The sequence below is a fragment of the Anopheles merus genome, chromosome 3L, assembly GCF_017562075.2.
Source record: "Anopheles merus strain MAF chromosome 3L, AmerM5.1, whole genome shotgun sequence".
Classification (NCBI taxonomy): Eukaryota; Metazoa; Arthropoda; class Insecta; order Diptera; family Culicidae; genus Anopheles; species Anopheles merus.
In genome coordinates, this window is record NC_054085.1 from 13,305,192 (window position 1) to 13,328,053 (window position 22,862).

The following is a 22,862-nucleotide window of genomic DNA, read 5'->3' on the forward strand; positions in this document are numbered from 1 at the left end:
AAAGGTCGGAGCCTATACCATTCATAAGAACATGACCAACTCCAAACTTTTCAAGTACTAATATAAGTCAGTTATAATTTTGCAAATCACTTTACAAATTCTACTAAATTTTTTTACGCTATTTCCCATCCAATTTACTACGCTTTTCCTAGGCACCACATTTATTACCGGGTATAGTTTATTGGCTGGAACTGGAATTGTATCGGTTCCAGATCCGGACCAGGTCCAAATATCGTTCCAAATCAGAATCCGGAACAGTTACAGGTACTGTTCCTAAAAATAAATGAAATCTGGAAATATTTCTGGATCAGGAAGGGTTCATGATCGATTTCAGGACCAGTATGGGTTCAGTATTAGTTCCAGGTTCTTTATGGGTTTACTTTCAGTCCTAGGGCAGATATGGATACATGAATGGTTTCAGGACTGGAATAGATTCAGTATCAGTTCTAGGACCGGTATGGATTTATGGTCGAATCCAAAATCGGTATGGGATCATTATCGATTCTAGGTCAGGTATGGGTTCAAGATCAGTTCTAGGACCGGGATGGGTTCATGACAGGATCTAAGACTGGTATGGATTCATGATTGGTTCCAGGACCGGGATGGGATCATTATCGGCTGCCCGGTATGGGGGCAGGGCAGGTATGGGTTCATGATAGGTTCCAGCTACCGTATGGGTTAATAATCAGTTCATAGACCGGTATGACCAGTATTGATTCTTAGACCAGTATAGGTTCATGATAGGTCATGTGCGGTTTGAACCAGAATAGATGAGGTATTGATGTCTGAACCAGTATAGGTTTGATTTTGGTCTTACATCTCTTAAGGGGTCGCCATCGGTACTCGCGTACTCTGTACATCAAACGGGGATCTTAGAAATTTAGTTGCGCACTCTAATCTGGTCACATTATCAAGTATTTATCAAAATTTATATAGATTCCCTACGTTGGAACACCAGTCATCCCATTGTTTAATAATTAATATACGTGAAATCATTAATAATATCTTATAAGCATTATATTAGGTACAATTTATTACTTAAATGATCAATTTATTACAACGAATAAGAAATGAAACTTAAACTAACGATCCATAATGTCTCATCACATCCAACGGTTTCGGTTTTACCTATCGCGCTACACACCTTGACTTTATCGAGCAGTTTGAAATCCTGCGAACTGCTCGACAAGCTGCTCGACCACCCCGGTTGTTTGACGTTTCCCGTTTGTCGCGCGTGTATTCCGTGTTTCTGCCGGGCGCGTTAAATTTAGTCTGTTGTTTACTTCGTTTTGCAAAGAAACGCGCATTACCACAATGAATTTCTCGTTCGGAACGCCCACCACTACAACCGTCACGACCGGTGGGTTTTCTCTCGGCGCTGCTGCCACCAGCACTGCACCGACAGGAGGGTTCTCCTTCGGCACAACGCCAACCTTCGGTTCCACCGGTGGTACGGGTGCTGCAGCACCGACCCTGTCCCTAAACCCAGCAGGAGCAGCCACATCAACCGCACCGGCTGCCGGAGGCTTAGGAACACTTTCCTTCGGAGCATCGCTGGGCGGAACTGCTGCTGGCACTGCTGCCACTCCCTCGCTGGCTGCTTCCGGGGCACAACAAACGGCAGGCGCAACGACAACCGCACTGCCAACGTTTGGCTCGCTGGGAGGAACCCCACAGCTCGGTACACCATCGGCCACAGCAAGCTCGCTCGCTCCGGCCAATGCGAATCAACCGGCCGCCGGTACGACAACGGGCATTAACCCGCTCGGTGCAGCTCTTGCCGCACCGGCCACAACGACAGCAACTGCCGCCGCCGCTGCCCCTCTGTCGTTGGGTGGATTCGGTCTGTCCAAACCGGCGGAACAGAAGACACTGTCGCTCGGTGCGTCTGGCACGGCGACAACAACGCCGGCTGCCACTACCACCAACACGGCAGCGTCCACCGCCGGCACCAGCGTCGGCCTAGCGGCGAGCCTTACCACCAACACGCAAACGACCCAGTCCGCCGCCGTCGCCGCCAACCAGCAGCTCAAGTTCTTCCAGCTGGAGGAGTTCATCAACAAGTGGACGCTCGAGCTGGAGGAGCAGGAGAAGCTGTTCACCAACCAGGCGACGCAGGTGAACGCCTGGGACAATATGCTGCTCGCGAACGGCGAAAAGATCGTCGCCCTCAACGAGGCGGTCATGAAGGTGAAGGCGGAGCAGAACGCGATGGAGCAGGAGCTGGAGTTCATTACCGCGCAGCACACCGAGCTGGAGGAGTGCATCGTGCCGCTCGAGCAGGAGCTGTCGCGCATCGGCCAGATCGATCTCGAGCGCGGCCAGACGTACTCGATGGCGGAGACGCTCGACTCGCAGCTGAAGCAGATGTACGAGGACCTGAAGGAGGTGATCGAGCATCTGAACGACGCGAACAAGTACACCGACCCGAACGATCCGCTCGTGCAGATTGGCAAGATACTGAACGCGCACATGAACTCGCTGCAGTGGATCGAGTCGTCCTCGACCGCGATCACCAACCGGCTGGAGGAGATCAACAAGATGCACGAAACGCTGCGCAAGGATAATGAGCGATCGTTCCGCCTGACGTACTACGATCAGTAGTGGGGGGGCTGTGGATTATGTTCTTTAGGGTTAAATGAACTTAAAATAAATTGTATTCCAATAGGACCGGTAACATGGTGTTAGGGTTTTTTTTAAATATCAATTTTAAAACCTTTCATTATTTAATTCGTAACAACGACAATGCATTCTCACATCCCAGTTGAATGTTGTAAGGATGGGATAGGCATCCTAGACCTGTAGAGATTCGATTTCCTATACTAGACTGATATAGATATCCTGTAGCAGTTTCGGAATTAATTCCTAGCACGCGATAGGTTCAGTTAATTAAGCCCAGTCAAGTACCTGTGTACCCTTTTAATCGCTCCAAATTAAATGGTTTTATATATTAAATAATACTAATAACCTTAACCCCATTAAACTCAACTCCGAACGACTCCGGACGATTTCAGACGATTCCGAACAACTCCCTCAGGATTTTTGTCTACTTTACCCATTACTAACACGTACATCACATTGCATTGTGGTTATTGTTCCGCAGGGGAATCAACCTCTTCCTGCTTCCGCACCCGATCGTGCTCCTTCGCGTGTATCCGCAAATCCACTATCGCCTGAAACGATGCATCGCACCGGCCGCACGGGTACGGTTTGCCGTGCGTTTTCATATGCTTCAGCATGCAGTTCTTCTGCGCAAAGCCACGGGAACAGTAGCCACATTTATGCGGCTTTTCACCGGTGTGCGTTCGCATGTGTATTTTCACGTGGTACGCCGACGCGAACCTAAAGAGAGGGAAAAGTGAAGCAAAGTTTGTAAAAAAGATGCGTTTTTTTAATACAACCCAATTCCTTGGTACCTCATCTTGCAAACTTCGCAGGCATAGTGACGCTCTCCTGTAAGCGCAAAGTGGAACATTACTTGTGAGTTGTGAATCGTGTTTGCGAATCGGAAACAGTAAGCAATGCACCTACCTGTGTGGATGACCTTATGCTTCACCAGCGAGTAGTGCCGGTTAAACTGTGATCCGCACGTGTCGCAGCTGAATGCTTTCGTTTTCGTATGGGTAGCGAAATGTACCGTCAGATAGCCTGAAAAATCATTTTGATAACATTTTTTTGAAAAGTTCCTTCAACGACAGTTCCCTCCTTTCCATTTACCCTTCGTGCTAAACCGGCTTGGGCACATGCTGCATGCCCAGGGTTTCTCGCCGGTGTGGCGCTGCTCGTGCTGGCGCAGATTGCTCCGATCGCTAAACTCTTTGCCACACTGCGAGCACAGGAACCCGGTCCCGTGCGTATGCGTCCGCATGTGGTTCTTCAGCAGCTGCTCCGACTGAAAGCCTTTATCGCACAGCGCGCAAAAGAACGATCGTCGCGTCGCGTGACAGTACTGGTGATGCTCGAAGGCCGCCTTGGTCATGAACACTTTCGGGCAGAGGGTGCAGTGCAAAATTTGATCCGCATGCTCGCTGTGCAGATGCTGCGTAAGTTCCGCCGGTGTGGCAAACGCTGGTCGATTGCAAAGTAGGCAGCGCAATTGAACGGGATTCAGTTTGGGTTGTTCCGTTGTTTCCAACAGCACGTCGGCAGAGTCGTCCTGCTTTCGTTTCGTCGTTTTTGCTTGCTTTACGTTTCTTTTCGTTGTCGCACGTGTTCGTGCATGTTTTACTCCGCTCGTTTCGTGCTTTACCTTGGCAGCAGGTATCGTTACAGTTTCCCCCTCGGAACACGTTTGATGATCGCCCCGTTCCGAGGCAACATGCTCAGCAACATCATCATCGACAAGGCTTGGAACTAGCTCCACCATCTCACTTTCGCCCTCACTTTCCACCTTACAGTGTGTTCCGATTTCTTCGGTCGTTATCTCAACCACCGTTGTAGTGGGAGATTTGCCACCTACCGACACTTCCTCCGTTTCGTACGCCAGCGGGACAATCAGTTTGCCATCGGAACTATCGACCCCGCCAACACCACCACCACCACCACTAGCACCGGTTATGTTCACGATGAACGTTGCGTTTTTCTTACGCGCTAAACAGTCGCGCAGCAGATCGCCACTCCTCACGCACTGCTCGTACAGCCCGTACGCCTCGAGCACTTTGGCTTTGCAACTGCCGCACACTTTCGTGGGGAAGGACATAAACTCGTCCACCTTTACCTGCTCCGCGTTGAACACCGAGGGAACTAGCTTTTCCATCATCGCGTGCATGCTGAGTGTGCCGGCACTGTACGCCACTTCGTAGATGCAATGCTCTTCCGTGCTGAGGACGGCACAAATGCGACAGAACGTTAGCTGTATCGTCATGGTTTGGTCCTGGGGCTGTTCCTTCTCCATCGTAGCTGGAGGCGGCGGCAGAGAATGTTTGCGACACTGTGGTGGGTAAGGCGAAGAAGCTGCGCTACAGCTGTGCGTTGTTTACATTCCGGAAAGCATCATAACAGACTCAAGGTGTATAGATGCGCAGGGGTATGAAAGATGTGTAATTATCGTGACTTTTAACCCTTCAAGTATCGTATCAATAAGTAAATCAGTGGGAATTTACTAATGACTACACGAAATTCCACTAAATTTCCTACTCTCTTTCCTACTAATTCCAGAACTGGTAAGAATTCATGGGTAGTTGTACTACCGGTATGGGTTCATGATAGATTCCAGGACCGGTATGGGTTCATTATCAGTCCCAGGAACGGTATGGGTTCATGATAGATTCCGGAACTGGTATACGTTCATGATAGGTTCCAGAACCAGTACAAATTCAAGGTAGGTTCCAGAACCAGTATTGGTTCATGATAGGTTCTAGAGCTAGTATGGGTTCATTATCAGTTCCAGTACCGTTATGGGTTTATGATAGATTCCAGGGCAGGTATGGGTACATGACCAGTTCAGGTTGATTTTGATCTTTTTGTAGATCACCCAGTTTAGGTTGGTTTAGGTTGGTTGGAGGGTTTTTAAGGGGTAGTCATAAATTATTCATTTAAATTGGGTTTCGGCGTACTCTTTACACTAAAGGGGATCTTCGAAATTTATTTGCATCAAATTAACGCAAATTTGGTGAAATCTGGCCAAATTAGCTACAGTGGAGCGCCGTTTATCCTTGTTCATCGGGAATAGAACGGATAATAAGTCAAAGGATATACTTTATTACAAATTCCTTCATTTTTTTTAAATGCATGTTATGTTTTGATAAAAATACCCAGTTTTTATGACAGTAGGTGACCGCTAATTGAGAGGTAAAATTTGTGAGAAAAATGCGCATTTGCTGTGAATTCCTCTTCGTAAGATTACGAATGTTTCATGTTTTGACATTTATGTGTTTTTAACTGAGAATCACTCCATTTAGCGAACTTCAAGTTAAAAAACTGCAGTAAAAATATCCAGTTAGCAGCCACTTACTGTAATTTCACGTTTTTCCGATGAGAATACCTGAAATTTGCCATGAATTATAGTGTTTTTTTGTTATGACAATGTACTCTGATAACCTTTTTTTTTTTTCAAATATTCTCCTCAGAACGCAATGTCAGAACGGATAAACGGACAGCCGGATAAAAGGTAGTATAAACGGCGCTCCACTGTAGTTTACTTCAAAGTACTTTAGAAGAAAACACTTTAAACAAATAATTATGGACTAGAAATAGTTTGGAAAAAAATAGAAAATAATTCTTTACTCTTATCTTTCGTCTTTTAATAATAAAAAAATTGTGATCCTAATACAACAACACTGTGTATCTTAACATACACCATTAACTCTCATACGTAAAAGTAATTTAAATGTACATTTCTTTTCTTTTGAAGCTTCTCTACGCAAAGTGGTAAATCAATTCTGGCTTTAAAAAAATGAAATAAAGTATAGAGAGATCTTCACTTTATAATTCACCGTTTCCCTGGGCACCATATATCATAATGTCTCCTAATCCTACCGATCTACTCGCCAAAACCTCTCTACATCGTTTGATTGTGCCCAGCCGCCGGTACCTCCTGCTTGACCGACCGGCCACTGTTTCTTTCCTTTTCGTACCGAAGTTTCAGTATATTCGTGCTGGTAAACCGTATCGTACCCTTGTCCTCCTCACCGGACAGTGCATCCTTGCCGCCCGGCAGATAGTGGTCCTTGTAGTGGTTGCGCAGATCGGTGAGCAGGCGGAACGATGCTTCACACCGATCGCACTGGTACGGATTTTCGCCCACGTGCGTTTTCATGTGCTTCACCATGTCGTTGCTTTGCGTGAAGCTGCGCTCACAGTACGTGCATTTGAATGGCTTTTCACCGGTGTGCGTAAGCATGTGCCGTTTCACGTGGTGGCTCGAGGTGAATCTAAAATACAGGGGAAAGAATTTTAGCACAGCAATAGCAAATGGGGACACTATCATACACTTACCGCATACTGCAAACCTCACAGGTAAAGTGACGATCTCCTGGAAATATTGATCGAATGAGACATTATTCCATAGTTTGTAACAGTGCATCAAACAGCACTATAGCAATCGTACCTGTGTGGATTAGCTGATGCTTCACCAGCGAATAGTGTCGACTAAATTGTGACCCACACGTGTCGCAGCTGAAAAACTTGGCTTTCGTGTGGGTGTGCATATGTCTGTCCAGGTAACCTGAAAAGGAAGTAGTAACTGTTGAATCCGTTTTTGGAGGAATGAACACGCCATGTCTACTTACTCTTCATACTGAAACGACTCGGACACAGATTACACTGCCACGGCTTCTCACCCGTGTGCCGTATCAGATGCTGGCGCAGATTGCTCCGATTGCTAAACTCCTGCCCACAGTGCGAGCACAGGAACCCGGTCCCGTGCGTATGCGTTCGCATGTGGTTCTTCAGCAGCTGCTCCGTCTGAAAGCCTTTGTCGCAAAACATGCAGAAGAACGATCGTCCCGTCGCGTGACAGTACTGGTGATGCTCGAAGGCCGCCTTGGTCATGAACACCTTCGGGCACTGCTTGCAGCAATGTATCTGATCCGGATGTTCCTTCAGCAGATGGTCGGTGTGCTCCTTGGGCGAGGAGTAGGTCGGTGCATCGCACAGCAGACAGCGGTACAGGTCAACCTTCGTTTTCGGTTCCTCCGTATCGTTGTCACTTTCCTCCTTTGGTTGCTTTGGCTTCCTGCCGGGTCCCTTCTTTCCACGCGTCCGCTGCTCACTTTTCCCGGTAGCCGAGCTGTTGCGCTTAGCGCTTGCGTTTCGTGCCGATCGTGATTTGCGTGCTACCTTTTCGCTCCCCACCAAGCTGCTGAGCGGTTTTTCGTCCTGTTCCTCCGAATTACAGCCAAAGTCATCGGCCGGCGATGGGGTACGCGGTTCCACCAAATCCGGTTTTAGTTTCTTCCCCGATTTGGGCTCTTTCGAGATTTGTTTTCTAACCCGCCGGCCGGTGGCAGTGCCGGCGCTACTCTCCGTGCTCTGATCTAGCACGATCGGCTCGTCGTGATCGACAAAATCCGACACTGTCTCCTCCACCGTCGTTTCCATCGCATAGTCCTGCTTCAGCTCATCGTCGTACGTGTTTTCAATGACCAGCGCACCCGGTTTGCGCGACAAGCATTCGCGCAGCAGATCGCCACTCCGCATGCACTGCTCGTACAGTGCGTACGCTTCCAGCACCTTGGCCCGGCAGTCTTCGCACACCTTCCGCGGCCAGCACATGTACTCGTCCACCTTCATCTGCTCCGGGTTGAACACAGAGGGAACCAGCTTTTCCATCATCGCGTGCATGCTGAGCGTACCGTCCTTGTAGATCGTTTCGTAGATGCAGTACTGTTCGACGCTGACCGTCGCACAGATACGGCAGGTCGTCGGTTTTAGGTTTAAAATCAAAAACTCTTCCTCCATTTCTGTTAGCTAACAATGCGCGGGGCCTGGCGGACGACGACGATGTGTGGATTTACAAAATAAACAAATTGTCTGCTTGTTGTGACATCTTCCCCATCGCTGTCAAGGTTGGCAGAGTGCGCAAGGTGTTGAGATGGGTTAGATATGACAGCAGTTGCATATGTTGTTTTCAAATTGACCGTCGAGAACGATGCACTGCAGATTCCATGTTTGCAATTATCCTGTCGGATTTTTTTCAGTTTATTGACCGTTAGTTGGAGCTTCGAATTATTGATGGAGCGAATGAAATTTTCGTTCAAATCGATTTCGGCTAGCTTCGAAGTTTTATAGAATCGATTCCGGATAGTAGATCCGGTATCAGTTTCCGGAATCGGCTCCGGAATCGGAATCGGATCCATAATTGGAATCAAATCCGGAATGGGAATAAAATCCAAAATCGGAATCGGCTCCGGAATCGAAATCGGCTCTGGAATTGACTCTGGAATCGGCTTCAGCTTCGAAATCGGCTCCGGAATCGCAATTGGCTCCGAAATCAGAATCAGCTTCCGGAATCGGATCCAGAATTAGTTTCCAAAATCGGCTCCGGAATGGGATCCATAATCGGAATCAAATCTGGAATCGGAATCGGCTCCGGAATCGAAATCGGCTTCGGAATCGAAATCGGCGCTGGAATTGACTCTGGAATCGGCTTCGGTTTTCAAATCGGCTTCGGTTTTCAAATCGGCTCCGAAATCGCAATTGGCTCCGAAATCAGAATCAGCTTTGAAAACGGGTCGATTTCGGCACCTTCATCAGGCGTTTGGGTCCAATGACGCTATGTATTAATAGCTGCAAAGAATCAAAATTTGCTTGTAAACGATCCATTTTTATGGCGATTTCCAGACTAAGTTCGCTTCTGAAACTGCTTATTTAAATTAAAGGACTGATTTTCATTCCGGAGCTAGTTCCATTTCTATAGTAAATCTTGAGTTGGTGGCAAATCGCGATTCCTACGTCGTTTCCAATCCCGGAACCAATTCTGATTCCGGAGACGATTTAGACCCCGGAATAGATTCCGGAGCTGACTCTAGATGCGATTCCGGAATCGCGTCCACAGTCAACACCGGAATCGAAAAATTGGATCAGTAATTGCTCTAGAATCGGCTCCAGAAATAGCTCCAGAATCGGCTCCGGAATCGACTCCGGAAGCGGAATCGATTCCAGCATCAGAATCGGCTCTGACATCAATTGCGAATACGGAATTGGAATCAGTTAGGTCCGATTCCGAGCTCCCACCACTAACTTCTAGAGTAAATCTTGATTCGGTGGCAAAATACGATTCCTGGGTCGATTCCGATTCCGGAGCCAATTTTGATTCCGTAGACGATTTCGATCCAGGAATAGATTCCGGAGCCGATTCTGAAGTCGACGGCGGAATCATCTCCAGAGTCAACTCCGGAATCGATTCCAGCAACAAAATTGACTCTGGAATTGATTGCGAACACGGAATCGAAATCAGATAGGTCCGATTGCGAGCTCGCACCACTACTCCAAATCATACCATCTCTTCTTGACTTTTTCTCCTGCTATTGGGCGTAACGTCCTACGAGGAAATGCCGGCCTATACAGGCTTTCGAGACTTAATTAATTACCACCCAGCCGGATAGTCAGTCAGTCGTTTTTACTGGGGGACGGGCTTTTAGGCTTGAACCCATGACGGGCATGTTATTCGAGTTAACGACTGTATCACGAGACCGCATATGACCTATGGACGCAACGATTTTACATTAATCGACCACATTATTTTATTTATCATTACATTATCATATACCTGATGATAAAAACCAGTTTCCGCCTATAATTTACCATTTTAAACTATCTTAAATAGGGGGCAGTTAAGTTTGTAGATCTATTCATGGTAATCCGAAAAGCCGTTTTCATGCAGCAAAGCATGCAACCTGCTACCATTCCATCAGCCAATCTCTCTCTCTTTCTCTCTCTCTCTCTTTGTCGACAGAACCACGACAGTTTCCATTTCATCGCTCAATTCGCCCGACTTTTCTTCACTGCTGCTGATTCATTTCCTTCTTGTACCTTAGCTGCAGAATGTCCTGGCTGGTAAACCGTATCACTTTCGCATCTTCCTCGGTGGATGAGCCGGCCCCTGGCTCACCGGGCTGCACATGCTCCTTGTAGTGGTTGCGCAGGTCCACCAGGAGGCGGAACGATGCATCGCACCGATCGCACTGGTACGGATTGCTGCCGACGTGCGTTTTCATGTGCTTCACCATGTCGTTGCTCTGTGCGAAGCTGCGCTCACAGTACGTACACTTGTACGGCTTTTCACCCGTGTGGGTCCGCATGTGCCGTTTTACCATGTAACTGTTGGTGAATCTGTGAATAAATAGTGTTCAAATAATTTAACATTTCTTTGTGGAAATCTCGGCCGACCGGTCACAAACCTCATTTTGCAAATTTCACACCCAAACGGCCGTTCGCCTGGGGAGGAAAAAAAGACATTTTTTAAATTATTTTTCCATTTACCAAACACAATCCCTCCCACCTTACCTGTGTGTATCAGTTTGTGCTTGATTAGCGAGTAATGTTTATTAAACTGCGATCCACAAGTGTCACAGCTAAATGCTTTAATTCTCGTGTGTGTATTCTGATGACTCTTTAGTCCTCCTACAACAGCAAAAAAGTATTGAAAAGAAGCACAACGGTAAAGATAATTCGCCGTGAGAAAGCTGTAATCTTTGCATGATCCTTACCTTTCGTGCTAAACCGACAGGGACACAGCGGACACGCCCACGGCCTCTCGCCCGAATGCATTATCATGTGCTGGCGCAGGTTGTTCTTCACATTAAACTCCTTGCCGCACAGCGAGCACAGATAGTCGGACCGTTGCGTATGCGTGCGTATATGGCTCTTGAGCAGCAGTGCCGTTTGAAAGCCCCTGTCGCAGAACGGACAAAAGTGTGACCGGCCCGTCGCATGGCAGTACTGGTGCTGCTCGAAGGCGGCCTGCGCCGCAAACACTTTCGGACATTGCTCGCACACCCGTATCTGGTCCGGGTGCGCCGCCTTCAGATGGTCGGTCAGTGCGTCCGGCCCGGTGAACGCCGGAACATCGCACAGCACACATTTGTAGAGATTTTTTTTCGTTTCGAGCTTCTCCTCGCGCGGGGATGCTTCTTCTGCTGTCGTATCGTTCAATTTTCCGATACTTTGCTTACAATTTGGTTCGGTATCGTCATCCGACCGGGAGGCAGTGCTGTTGTGTAGAGTCGCGTTGTCTTGTTCGTGCGCCTTTGAACGCCTGCCAACATTTATCTTGCTCTTTTCTTCCGGCAGTTTGTCCTCGACACTTTCAGGCATTTGAGTTATGACCATTTGTCTCCGATTCCCCTGTCTCGTCCGTGATGGCGCTTCAGTTGCATCAACAACTTGCTCATCACTTTCCGAGGGCTGTTTCCGTTTGTGTTTCCTCTTCGTTGCAGCAGGATTTTTACGCTTATCATGCAACTTTTGCTTCGTTATGACGATTTCTGGGCGATGCGGCACTTGATCTTCTTCGATCGAGTCGCCAGAATTATCTTCCAGTGGGTTGCAGTTCGTCGCACTATCCACAATTCCCGGCTCCAGCTCAGATATAACAACTGCCTCCTCCACCAACACATCGGGCGTGCAATCCCCCCTGACCGTAATCATTACTTCATCGCACATCGTCGCATCCTCCTGCTCGTTGCACAACCTTTCCAGCTGCTCTGCACTTTGCCCACATTGCACGTACAAAGCGTACGCCTGTAACACTTTCTCGCCACAGTCTTGGCAGATTTTGGCCGGCCAGTTTGCGGTATGTTCGTTGAAGATGGTCGGGAAGAGGATTTCCAGCATGCAGTGCAAGCTCAAAGATTCGCCCGGATCGCATGGCTCCTGCATGCAGTGGTTCACCTTCCAGGGCGTGACACAGATGCGACAAAAGGTTGAGCGAAGAAGCGATGGCTCGACTGAATTATTTTCCTCGTCCATGGTGCGGTACACAGTGGACGATTGGCATTCACTTGTGTAAATTGCTACAAAACAAAATCCTGCAGAATGGTTTAATTTACTAAAAAATTTAGGTACATTGCACCTTTCCCGTGCGAACACACAGAATTCCAATGTTTACATGTCATCAGCACAGACAATTTCCAAAACAACACACTATCAAGGTTGATTGAGTTAAGGTATGACGAATAGCTGAATAAATCTTGTTTTATTCATACATATTTCGAAAAAACCCGATTTCCGTTGTTCTTTGGATCATACATTTTGTGTAGAGCATGTTAGCAGTTATTTGTGTTCAATTTAGTGTTGGGTTTAATGAATCTTTCGTTGAGGTTAATTCATATGAATCTTCAGTGAAGAGTGATTCGAATCTCGAATCGAATCTCCAAAGATTCATGGTTCTCTGAAGATTTGTGAATCTCTCAAGATTCATGATTCTCTATAGATTCATAAATCTCTAAGGATTCATGAATCTCTGAAGATTCTACAATCTCCAAGGATTCATGCATCTTCCAAGATTCATGTATTCATTAAGACTCATTAATTTCTAGGGATTAATGAATCTTTAGAGATGTATGATTTAAAAAAATGAACTTACTCGATCCAATTCATTGGTTCAGTGTTTAACTCGCACGACTTAATAACATGCCCGTCGTAAGTTCAAGCCTTGCATGGGCCGTCTCCCAGTAGCAAAACAAACTATCCAACTGTGTTATACCATACATGCCAAGAAGTCTCGAAAGTATGTATACGCTGGCATGACCACGTAGGTTGTTACGCCACGAAGAATCATAATAAGAAGTTCAAGATCTATGAATTTTTAGAGATTTCTGAACCACTAGAGATTCCCAAATCTTTCGAGATATATGAAACTTATAATTAATGAATCATTCGAGATTAATGAATCTGTCGACATTCGTGAATCTTTTGAGATTCGTGAATCTTTATAACCGAGATTCTGATTCAGATTGAATCATTTCTAGGATACATTCAGATTCATGAATCTGAATCAAATTTACCCACAATTAGTTATTTTTTTTTGTGAAATATAACCCGATATCATTATGGAAGCAATTGTTTAATAGAAACTTTGAGCCTCGTGACAACATTCGCCGTTATGAGGGTTTCAAATCCTTATTGTTTACAAAATATATATTTCATACGATACAGGCGCGTTAGAGTTACCGGTGGTAAAGGTAGTCCTATACTTAATACGAGACTATTACACCATAATAAAAAAAAATAAAAAAGTTTCATTACCTAGAACAATCACCTACAGACGCCTCCTCCCTATAAAGAATACAATTTAGCTTGCTCTATTCTTCCAGTTTGCAATTGATTCTGTTGCACTTTTTGCTTGCAATACGCATACCTTTCTCAATATCTCATTCCAGTTGCGATTTCTGCCGGCTCAAGTTGTATCGTATTTATTCTCCTAAAAGTATGTGGTTAGTGTAAGTGTAAGCTCCGTAAAGCGCAAACTAGTACCGCGACTGCGTATATGCTATATCCCCAATTCCCCCGCATTATTACACACTCGTGTACACTGCTACAATGCTGCTCCGCCCTGCTCAATCGTCACCACCGCTGCCCTCATACTTTTGGCTGTACTGGCCCATCTCTTTTTGGTATCGCAACTTCAAGATTTCCGTGCTGGTAAAGCGTATATCCTTATCGTCCACGACCGGCGACGGCCCGATACCGTTCTCGCTCTCCACGTAGTGCTCCTGGTAGTGGTTGCGCAGGTCCTTCAGCAGCCGGAAGGACGCGTCACACCGATCGCACTGGTACGGATGGTCGCCGACGTGCGTTTTCATGTGCTTCACCAGCACGTTGCTCTGCGCGAAGCTGCGCTCACAGTACGTACATTTGTAGGGCTTTTCCCCGGTGTGTGTTAGCATGTGCCGCTTCACGTGGTACGGCGAGACAAACCTATGCAGCGAGAGTGGCCCGTTTAGAGAAGTTTAAAAATGCAGTTGGAAATTAATATGTTCTTACCTCATGGGACAAAGCTCACAGACAAATGGGCGTTCTCCTAAAAAAAAAGAGGACAAACACACACTACTCGTTAGCAAACAAAAACACCGAACAATCGCTTTCTTTATGCCGTTTCCCTGTTACCTGTATGAATGATCTGATGCTTCACCATGGAGTAGTGTTTGTTGAACTGCGAGCCACAGATCGGGCAGGTATAGATCTTCGTTTTTGTGTGCGTACGCATATGCACGTGCAGGCAGGCTGAAAAAAACACACAGTAATAAATAATTACTTGCTCCCCTGCACTTCACCTCCACTCTTCCCGCACCTACCTTTCGTATTGAACCGACAGGGGCACAGACGGCACGGCCACGATTTGCTGTCCGTATGGAATGTCATATGCTTCTGCAGGCTGCTCTTGGTGGTGAACCCCTTGCCGCAGTACGAGCACAGGAACTTGGGACCGCGCGTGTGCGACTTGGTGTGGCTCGTCAGCAGCCCCTCCGTCTGGAAGCCCTTGTCGCAGAAGTCGCAGAAGAAGGACCGGCCGGTCGCGTGACAGTACTGGTGGTGCTGGAACGTTTGCTCGCTGACGAACACCTTCGGGCACTTGTCGCACGGCCGTATCTGGGCCGGATGTTCCGCCTTCAGATGCTCCGTCAGCTCGCCGGGAGTCTCGTACGTTGGCCCCGAGCAGAGCTGACACCGGTACAGCTCCGTTTTGGATTCGAGCTTTCCCTCCGCGCCCGGCTCGACCTTTGGCTTTCGCTCGCGCTTCTTCCTTTCCTTTGGCACCTTCTCGTCGGCTGGCTTCGCTTTTGGTGCGCTTCTCGCTTTCTTGGCCCTGCCGGCGGACGACGGTGGTTTCCATTCCGGCTCTGCGCTGTTACTTTCCTCGGCAAACTCTAACTCCTCCTCTTCCAGCACTTCCACCTCCGGTTGCTGCTCCTCCTGCAGTTGCTCCTGTTGGTCCTCCAGCTCCTTCTTGATTTCCGTCACCTCCGTCGGAGCGGTGTGCGCTTTCTTCGTCCGCGAGCCCCTCGGTGCGGGTTCGCTTTTGCGCGCCTTCGCCGTACGTCGGCGCGATGCGGCGGGCAGTGGTTCCAGCTCCGGCTCGAGCTCCGTTTCCGGAATGAGATCGCACTCCAGGAACTCTTGCGCCTGCTCGTCCACCACACAGTCCACCGGTACGATCGCTTCGTCTGCGTGCATTTGCTCCTTGGCGGAGCGTTTCTGCAGCCGGCCGCGGCTATCGAGACAAGTCTCGTACAGCTCGTACGCTTCCTGCACCTTGCGCTTGCACTCCCGGCACACCACCATCGGCCAGTTCATAGTGTAGTCGTGCTGCACCTGCTCCTCGTTGAACACGCCCGGGAACAGCTTCTCCAGCACGATCTGCAGGCTCTGGGAACCATTTTCCTCCAGCGGTTCGTGCATGCGGCACGCGTCCGCCGCCTCTGTCTCCAGCACGCAGATGCGGCAGCACGCCGTTGCGTCGGTCGATGGCCATACCACGTCCACGTCCATCGCGGATCAATTGCACTTGCAGTTGCGAACAGGGAATAAACGAAATGGGGCAAAGTGCTTGTTTGTTTACCCCCGAGATGAGCTTAGCGATTTGCCCACACAGCCCAAGCGAGGCGTCTTTCTCTTTCTTTTTTTTTTTGTTGTATTGTGCGCTGTCAAACGAACGCGTCGAAACGTCATTTAAAGCGAACGAGGTCATTACATGTAAGGTGTGCTGCATTCAAATGGAACGTTTTCCGAAACTAATTGCTTCTTTTGGACGAATATGATCTCGTATTTGTTACAATGAGAGAAATTAAAATGTATAAAATGCATGTATAAATAAGTGATTTAATAATTGTACGTATTTGTGTTCTTATTTCTAGGCGATGATTTATGCGGAACAACATTATGTTATATTTTTCAAAATATACAATCATTTGTTACGCGATTCAATTAGTAAAATGCCTCTTTTTGGGTCTGTGAAGAGCTGTCAAAATAATTGCAGCTTTCCCACTGCCCCGGACGAAAACGAAACTGGATCATGAGTTTGGCTTCATCTATAAACTATCGGTGGCGACTCTTTTTTCCCTCCCTACTCCATTGCAGGAAACTCGGTCGCCTCTGCCATGACCTTCCGCTGGCCAGCGCTTTCCTCGTACCGCTGCTCGCTGTACTGGCCCATCTCTTTCTCGTATCGCATCTTCAGAATGCTTGTGCTTGTGAACCGTATCGCTTTCCCCTCGTCCGCGGACGAACCGGCCCCTTTATCGACCGGCGTGCACGTCTCCTTGTAGTGGTTGCGCAGATCGGTGAGCAGCCGGAACGATGCTTCACACCGATCGCACTGGTACGGGTTTTCGCCCACGTGCGTTTTCATGTGCTTCACCATGTCGTTGCTTTGCGCGAAGCTGCGCTCACAGTACGTGCATTTGAACGGCTTTTCACCGGTGTGCGTAAGCATGTGCCGTTTCACGTGGTAGGTCGAGACGAATCTGTAAAAGGGAGAATAATTTTTAGTCCTTTGCACTGCGATCGTTAGCATGTCAAATCAAAACCGTACCTCATCGGGCAGAGATCGCAACTGTACGGACGTTCACCTGGAAATAACGAGATTATATTTTAATAACAATTCACGCACACGCTCATCACACTCGTTCATGCCTACCTGTATGGATTAGCTGGTGCTTGATCAGGGAGTATCGTGTGTGGAACTGTGAGCCACAAATATCGCAACTGAACGGTCTTAGCTTCGAGTGTGTTCTCTGGTGTAAGTTTAATGCACCTGCGCCAAAGAAAAACGAACAAAACATGTCCAGAACATATCATGCTACACAAGATTCACCCGCTGAAACATACCCTTCGTACAGAACCGGCTCGGGCACTGCGTACAGGCCCACGGTTTCACGCCCGTGTGGCGCACCAGATGCTGCCGCAGGTTGCTCTTGTTGTTGAACTTCTTCCCGCACAGCGAGCACAAAAACTCGGCCATCTCCGTGTGCGACTTGGTGTGGCTTTTCAGCAGATTCTCCGTCTGGAAGCCCTTGTCGCAGAACATGCAGAAGTAGGAGCGCAGCGTCGCATGGCAGTACTGGTGATGCTGGTACGCCGCCTCCGTCATGAACACCTTCGGACACTTGTCGCACGTGCGTATCAGGTCCGGATGTTCCGCCTTCAGGTGGTCGGTCAGCTCGGTGGGCGACCCGTACGTGTGCCCCTCGCACAGCTGACAGTTGTACACGTCCACCTTAGACTCTAGCTCAACGCCACTGCCACCCTGATCCGACAAATATTCGGCCGCTTCCACCTTGATCGTTGCGCTTTGCTTCCGTTCCTTCCTGCCCTCCGTGCTGCTTTCATCGCCTTCGGCTGGTTCGGGTTTAATTTTTGGCTTCCGGCCCCGTTTCTTTGCCACCGGTGGTTCGACGCTTTGTTCCGCCGTGGAATCATCCAGCTTATCGATGCTTTCTGCCCGAACTTTAGGCTTTCGACCCCGTTTCTTTGCCACCGGTGGTTCGATTGCTTGTTCCGTGGTGGATTCATCCAGCTGATCGGTACTTTCTACCCGAACTTTGGGCTTTCGACCCCGTTTCTTTGCCACTGGTTGGGAGGTTTGTTCTCCCGTGGATTCATCCAGCAGAACGATATCTTCTTCCAGCACCATTGGCTCCTCTTCCATGACGCTCTCGTTGATACGGTCTTGTTTACTCATTCGCTTCGGTCGCTTTTCCTCCTCTACGAGCACGGTGGCGGTCTGTGGCAGTGGCCGGGTTCGTGGTCTGCCTCTTTTCCGCGGGCCACTTTCCCCGTCCAACGCTTCCAACGGCCGCAAGGCGGGTGGTTCCTCCTCCCTCGACAGTGCTGTCTCGCCATCGTCAAAGCTACACTCGATCAGCACCTCGTACGGTTCACAGGATTGTTCCGCCTTCTCATCGTCCGTGCAGGACCGTGCAGCTTCCCCTAGATAGCGCTGCAGCCGCTCTTCGCTCTCTATCAGCAGCAGGTACAGCCCGTACGCGATCATGATCTTGTGCTTGCAGCTATCGCACGCTTTCGTTGGCAAGTGTTGCTGGGTGTTGGGTGAATCTTTCCCTTCCGGACTGGCAAACATGGGAAACATTGCCTCCAGCATCATGTTAAGGCTTACCGATTGGTCGGCGTCTATCATCTCGTCCATGCCGTGTATCGCCTCCGGCTCGGACACGCAGATCCGGCACCACTCCGGCTCGAACGCCGCTGAGGAAGGATATTCTTCATCCTTCATGTCCATCGCGGGCGGTTGGGAACAATTTCTTTACAATTTACACTAAAATTTTGTTTATCGCTGTTGTTGTTTACGAGCCGATGGTAGCAAACTCGTCCACTTGTTTGTCGTCGGTCCATAAACAAACGTCATCGCGGTAACAAGCTGTTGCCAAGGTACATATAGGGTTGCAGGGCTGTCAAACCCGAAGCAGAAAGTGTGAGCATAAAGAGCATCGGAAATAAAGTAATTATGAACGCGTTATGAGTTTATCTTTAATGTTTACGATAGGATTATGCAAGAATTGGGTATGAAGAATTTTTGTGTTTTTGTTCGTGATAAAATTACATCATACTCCGAGTTACGATAAACATGAGCTGTCATTTCGTGCCCCGGATTAACAAACACCCGGACAAACGGAATTCCACCATAGCATTTTTAATGATTGCGACTAAAAATTTACATATTAGATATCTTTCTCTTTAAAATTCGCTTGTAATGGTAAGTTATTGACTCATGAAGCTTAAGTTCTGTTTCAGATCTAGTTCCTTCGGCCCTCAGGTGCTAGACTAAGATAGATTCGTGATCAATTTCAACATTAGATTCAGATTTGATTCAGGATTCGGATTGATTCGGAATGCCTTTCAACGACGGGTTCGCTTTGGAATCAGTTCCCGGGTTGGGATAGTTCACGGTTCATCAGTTCTGAGATCCAGGACTTAAATGTAGCACCGAAGTGTGGGCCCAAGATGTAATCAGTTTAAATTTTGTTTCTACCTTTACCAGCAAGTTTTATTTTCACTAGTTGATTTGACCTGGTTACAGGGCAACGCAAAAAAACTTGGATGTGTAATGTAATGAATTGTGAATTTTGGAAAAGGTTTTTTTTAACTGAATTGCTAAGTGCCCCTGCAATACATAGGGCACATCCAAAGAGACTAATGCTGATCCATTACAGGAAGTGAAACTAATTCTAAACCCATACCGGTTTTGGGAGTGATCCTGAACCCATATTGGTCCTGAAACTGTTCCCGAATTAATATCGGTCCTAATCTGCCCTGGAACTAACCCTGTCACTACTATCCATACTAATCCTGGAGTTGATATCATTTCTGGAACATAATCGTTATCTCATACGTTTCCTATACCTTCATTAGCAGAAGGGAGAGAGCAAATCGATATGAAAATCTACGTCTTTTGCTCTCACTGAAAATGATAGGGGCACTCATCAAAAGTGAGTGACTCCCAGCTGAATTACCTTGTGCCTGTTCTGCATCACAAGGTGGGAGCAGGAACTAAATTTTACCTTGAGGCGAAAGAACTCCACAGGAGCCAAAGCCTCTCAAAACTATTCCAACCAAATTTTGCCCGTTTTGTATGAAAAAAGTTGTTCTGTGTAGGGAACGTGTCTCAAGTGTATCAGTCCCCATACAGATTCTAAAATGGATCCTCAAACGAAACCATTGCTAGAACTGATACTGGACTTTTTTGCAATTCGAGAACAAGTTTCTGGATCTTCCTTCGGTCAAGAACTGAATCGCGAATCTGCCCGGTCATGGCCATACATGTAGAAACAATGTCAATACAAAAAAAAAAAAAACACCGCAAACGCGAATAATTAAATCTCTAAATCTTATATTTATTTTACTTTAATTTCCCATTCCAACTTTGCCATTCTATCATTTTTCTTTACATTCCTATTTTGTTCTAACCGTTTTGGATCATTTAGTTGTGTGTTCACTGTTTGTTGTTTCTCTCTCCCTCTTTTCTCTATGACGCTCGCAGAGTGAGTCCCTTCTTTGCCCCAATGTGCTGAGACGCCACAATTGTTAACACTGCCGTGCGTTTTTTTTTTTGCGTTACGTGCGCTTTCCTTCGCTTGCCTTTTATCTCTTGTTTCCCCCCTCTAGTGTGTATTTTTGCGCCATATGTGGGGTGGGTGAGGGGTATCGGTTAAATATCTTATTACAAGTACAATAATAAATATAATAATAAATTAATGATGCTTATGAAATTTTCTCCACGCCTGCAGCAGTGTTTGCAGTAGTGCAGGTGTGAGTGTGTTTGTGTTTGCATTGTGATTTGATCTGATTGTAGATAGATGTAATGGGGGTTTGTTTTACTAGTTGCACTAATTCGACTGTTACATTCGGTTTGCTTGTATTTGCATGTATGCTTCTTACATGTGTGGTATTTTTGTTTGCTTTAACGGATAAACTAAGTTTTGTTTCGAGTTATTACAAAGCGGCAAAAACGGATCCATACGGACCTTTGTTTTTTGTTTTGTTTTGTTTTACTTTTCTTCACAATCATTACATATGGGCGGGCTGCTCTAGGAGGATGTGTCATAATCATCATTCATCATTTACTTGCTCTAGCTTTCTCTCGCTCTCTCTACTCTATTACGCATACTATAGAATAATCCTTTCCCTTTGCATCATCATCATCATCATCATCGTTAGTTTGCTTGCTTTTGCATTCACACCACCATCGATTCGGAGCAAAGTGCGTAAAAAAAAACAATAAACGTAAGCTAATTGCACCTGCAACGTGTCTCAGTGTTGGCCGTCGCTTTTATTTTAGGAAGCGGTTGTCGCGAAGAACGCGCATGAAGGAAGGCGGGGCAACATATTTAAAAAAAATCGGATAAGACTAAACCTGGCGTGATACAATTAAATAAACAAAAAAACATGGTATAGTAGTAATTGGTAGCCGAAAATACTTTCCAATAGCACGTGAATGCCACGTGGCGTGATAATGATTGGCGGTTCGGGGGGAGGGGAAGGCGCAAACATCGGAAGAAAGTACTACCACTGAGTAACTAGTATAAAACACCGTGTGTTGGGGGTTCGCGAGTTTTTTTTTTTTTGCTTCATCTACAGTATGGGGTGCAATAATGATAAAGATGCTGCTCAAACCATACACAACTAATCCTACACAGTTTTGTATAAGTTAGCATAAAACTTGTAATAAAATAAGCATAAAATAGGTTTCCACTCACACCGGCAGACACCGGGGACCGATGGGCGAGACCCGCCGGGCAGTGAATGCGGCAAAAAAAAAAGATTGATATGATATGATAAAGTAAAACTAATTCATAAAACTTCCACTGCTCTCTCTTTCTCTGTCTCTCTCTTGTTCAGTTCATGTACACGCTTTTGGAGGGTTCTAAGAAATTGTTTAAAATAATAATAATTAAACCCTTAACGAGAGGCGCCATCGCGGCGAAAAGGATTTGCCGGAACTCAGTCAGACAGACAAATCATGTTGTTGTTGTTGCTTTGCAAAGCTGTTGAAAACTAAAACGAGAACAACGCGTGCAGTTTGCTACTAATACGCTACTAGGAGCAGCAACAACGCGCATGCCTAAACCACGTTCCTGTGGCGCAATCTAGTACACTACGCTGGCTTCATTGCTAACATCAGCACGCAACAGACGGACACTGTGATGATGCTGCTGCTGCTGCTGCTGCTGCCGTGGAAACAAATGCATCTTCCTTCCTCCACAAGGCTGCACATATCATGCATGCTTGTTGCTTGTACGGCATTTCTACGCATTCTTTTTCCCTTATTTTGTGTACGTGTGTGTGTGTGTTTTTTGCGCGCTATATGAAAACACCACACATGCACAATGCATTTACACTTACAGTACTAATTACTCTTCCATGTTACAGGAATAAATCTATCGGTGATGTGTTGCTGCTCCCCTCTCCTAAACCAATGTTTCCAAAGAGCAGGTGTAAGAATGCACTATTCCTCTTTCTACCTTTCTCTCTCTGTCTCTTTACAATTTCATGCATAACAATACAACTATAAGTAGGAATATGCTTATCCAATTTGAACTACTACTTTGCCTTGTTTGTTTGCTGTTGCAATTTTGCCGTTTTTTTGTGTTGCTTTGTCATTTTTTTTTTCAAATTTCTTTTTTTTTCTCCTTCCTTTTTTCTTCTTGCTTACTGGGCCTCGTTCTATTTACGCACGCTTTCTTGCTTCATTGTTGTTTTCGTTTCGTTTTTTTTTCTTTTCTACATCTGAGTGTTTTGTTTTGTTGCTTGATATACGTACATGTTCTTTTTTCTTTATGTCTGTTGTTTTGATTTGTTTCCCTTACAAACTACATGTTCTCTGTCTCTCTCTCTCGCTCGCTCTCCTCTACACGGTGTGTCTCGCTTCCCATATGACAGTTTATAGGCGATTTATATTCCTG

At 46.8% G+C, this 22,862-nt stretch overlaps 4 protein-coding genes across 4 annotated transcripts; 1 reads left to right on the forward strand and 3 right to left on the reverse strand.

Moving 5' to 3' along the window:
* Window positions 1–1,211: 1,211 nt before the first annotated feature.
* On the forward strand, window positions 1,212–2,670 carry LOC121599420 (nuclear pore glycoprotein p62). The gene has a single exon (XM_041927214.1). The coding sequence runs from the start codon at window positions 1,315–1,317 to the stop codon at window positions 2,602–2,604; it is 1,290 nt and encodes a 429-aa protein (XP_041783148.1). The 5' UTR covers window positions 1,212–1,314; the 3' UTR covers window positions 2,605–2,670.
* An 84-nt stretch (window positions 2,671–2,754) lies between these two features.
* Window positions 2,755–4,980, reverse strand: LOC121599419 (zinc finger protein 391-like). The gene is made up of 4 exons (XM_041927213.1): window positions 3,718–4,980; window positions 3,532–3,648; window positions 3,417–3,453; window positions 2,755–3,342 (listed from the first exon to the last, which is right to left on the reverse strand). The coding sequence occupies exons 1-4, from the start codon at window positions 4,892–4,894 to the stop codon at window positions 3,090–3,092; spliced, it is 1,584 nt and encodes a 527-aa protein (XP_041783147.1). The 5' UTR covers window positions 4,895–4,980; the 3' UTR covers window positions 2,755–3,089.
* Window positions 4,981–6,202: 1,222 nt separating this feature from the next.
* LOC121598976 (zinc finger protein Xfin-like) lies at window positions 6,203–16,152 on the reverse strand. The gene is made up of 12 exons (XM_041926376.1): window positions 14,739–16,152; window positions 14,551–14,667; window positions 14,428–14,464; window positions 14,003–14,361; window positions 11,151–12,545; window positions 10,948–11,064; window positions 10,842–10,878; window positions 10,446–10,773; window positions 7,230–8,409; window positions 7,049–7,165; window positions 6,937–6,973; window positions 6,203–6,872 (listed from the first exon to the last, which is right to left on the reverse strand). The coding sequence occupies exons 1-12, from the start codon at window positions 15,931–15,933 to the stop codon at window positions 6,500–6,502; spliced, it is 5,292 nt and encodes a 1,763-aa protein (XP_041782310.1). The 5' UTR covers window positions 15,934–16,152; the 3' UTR covers window positions 6,203–6,499.
* A 350-nt stretch (window positions 16,153–16,502) lies between these two features.
* On the reverse strand, window positions 16,503–22,730 carry LOC121599418 (zinc finger protein 34-like). The gene is made up of 4 exons (XM_041927212.1): window positions 17,272–22,730; window positions 17,081–17,197; window positions 16,976–17,012; window positions 16,503–16,907 (listed from the first exon to the last, which is right to left on the reverse strand). Exons 1-4 carry the CDS (start codon window positions 18,680–18,682, stop codon window positions 16,508–16,510), a joined length of 1,965 nt encoding a protein of 654 aa, XP_041783146.1. The 5' UTR covers window positions 18,683–22,730; the 3' UTR covers window positions 16,503–16,507.
* Between the last annotated feature and the right edge of the window lie 132 nt (window positions 22,731–22,862).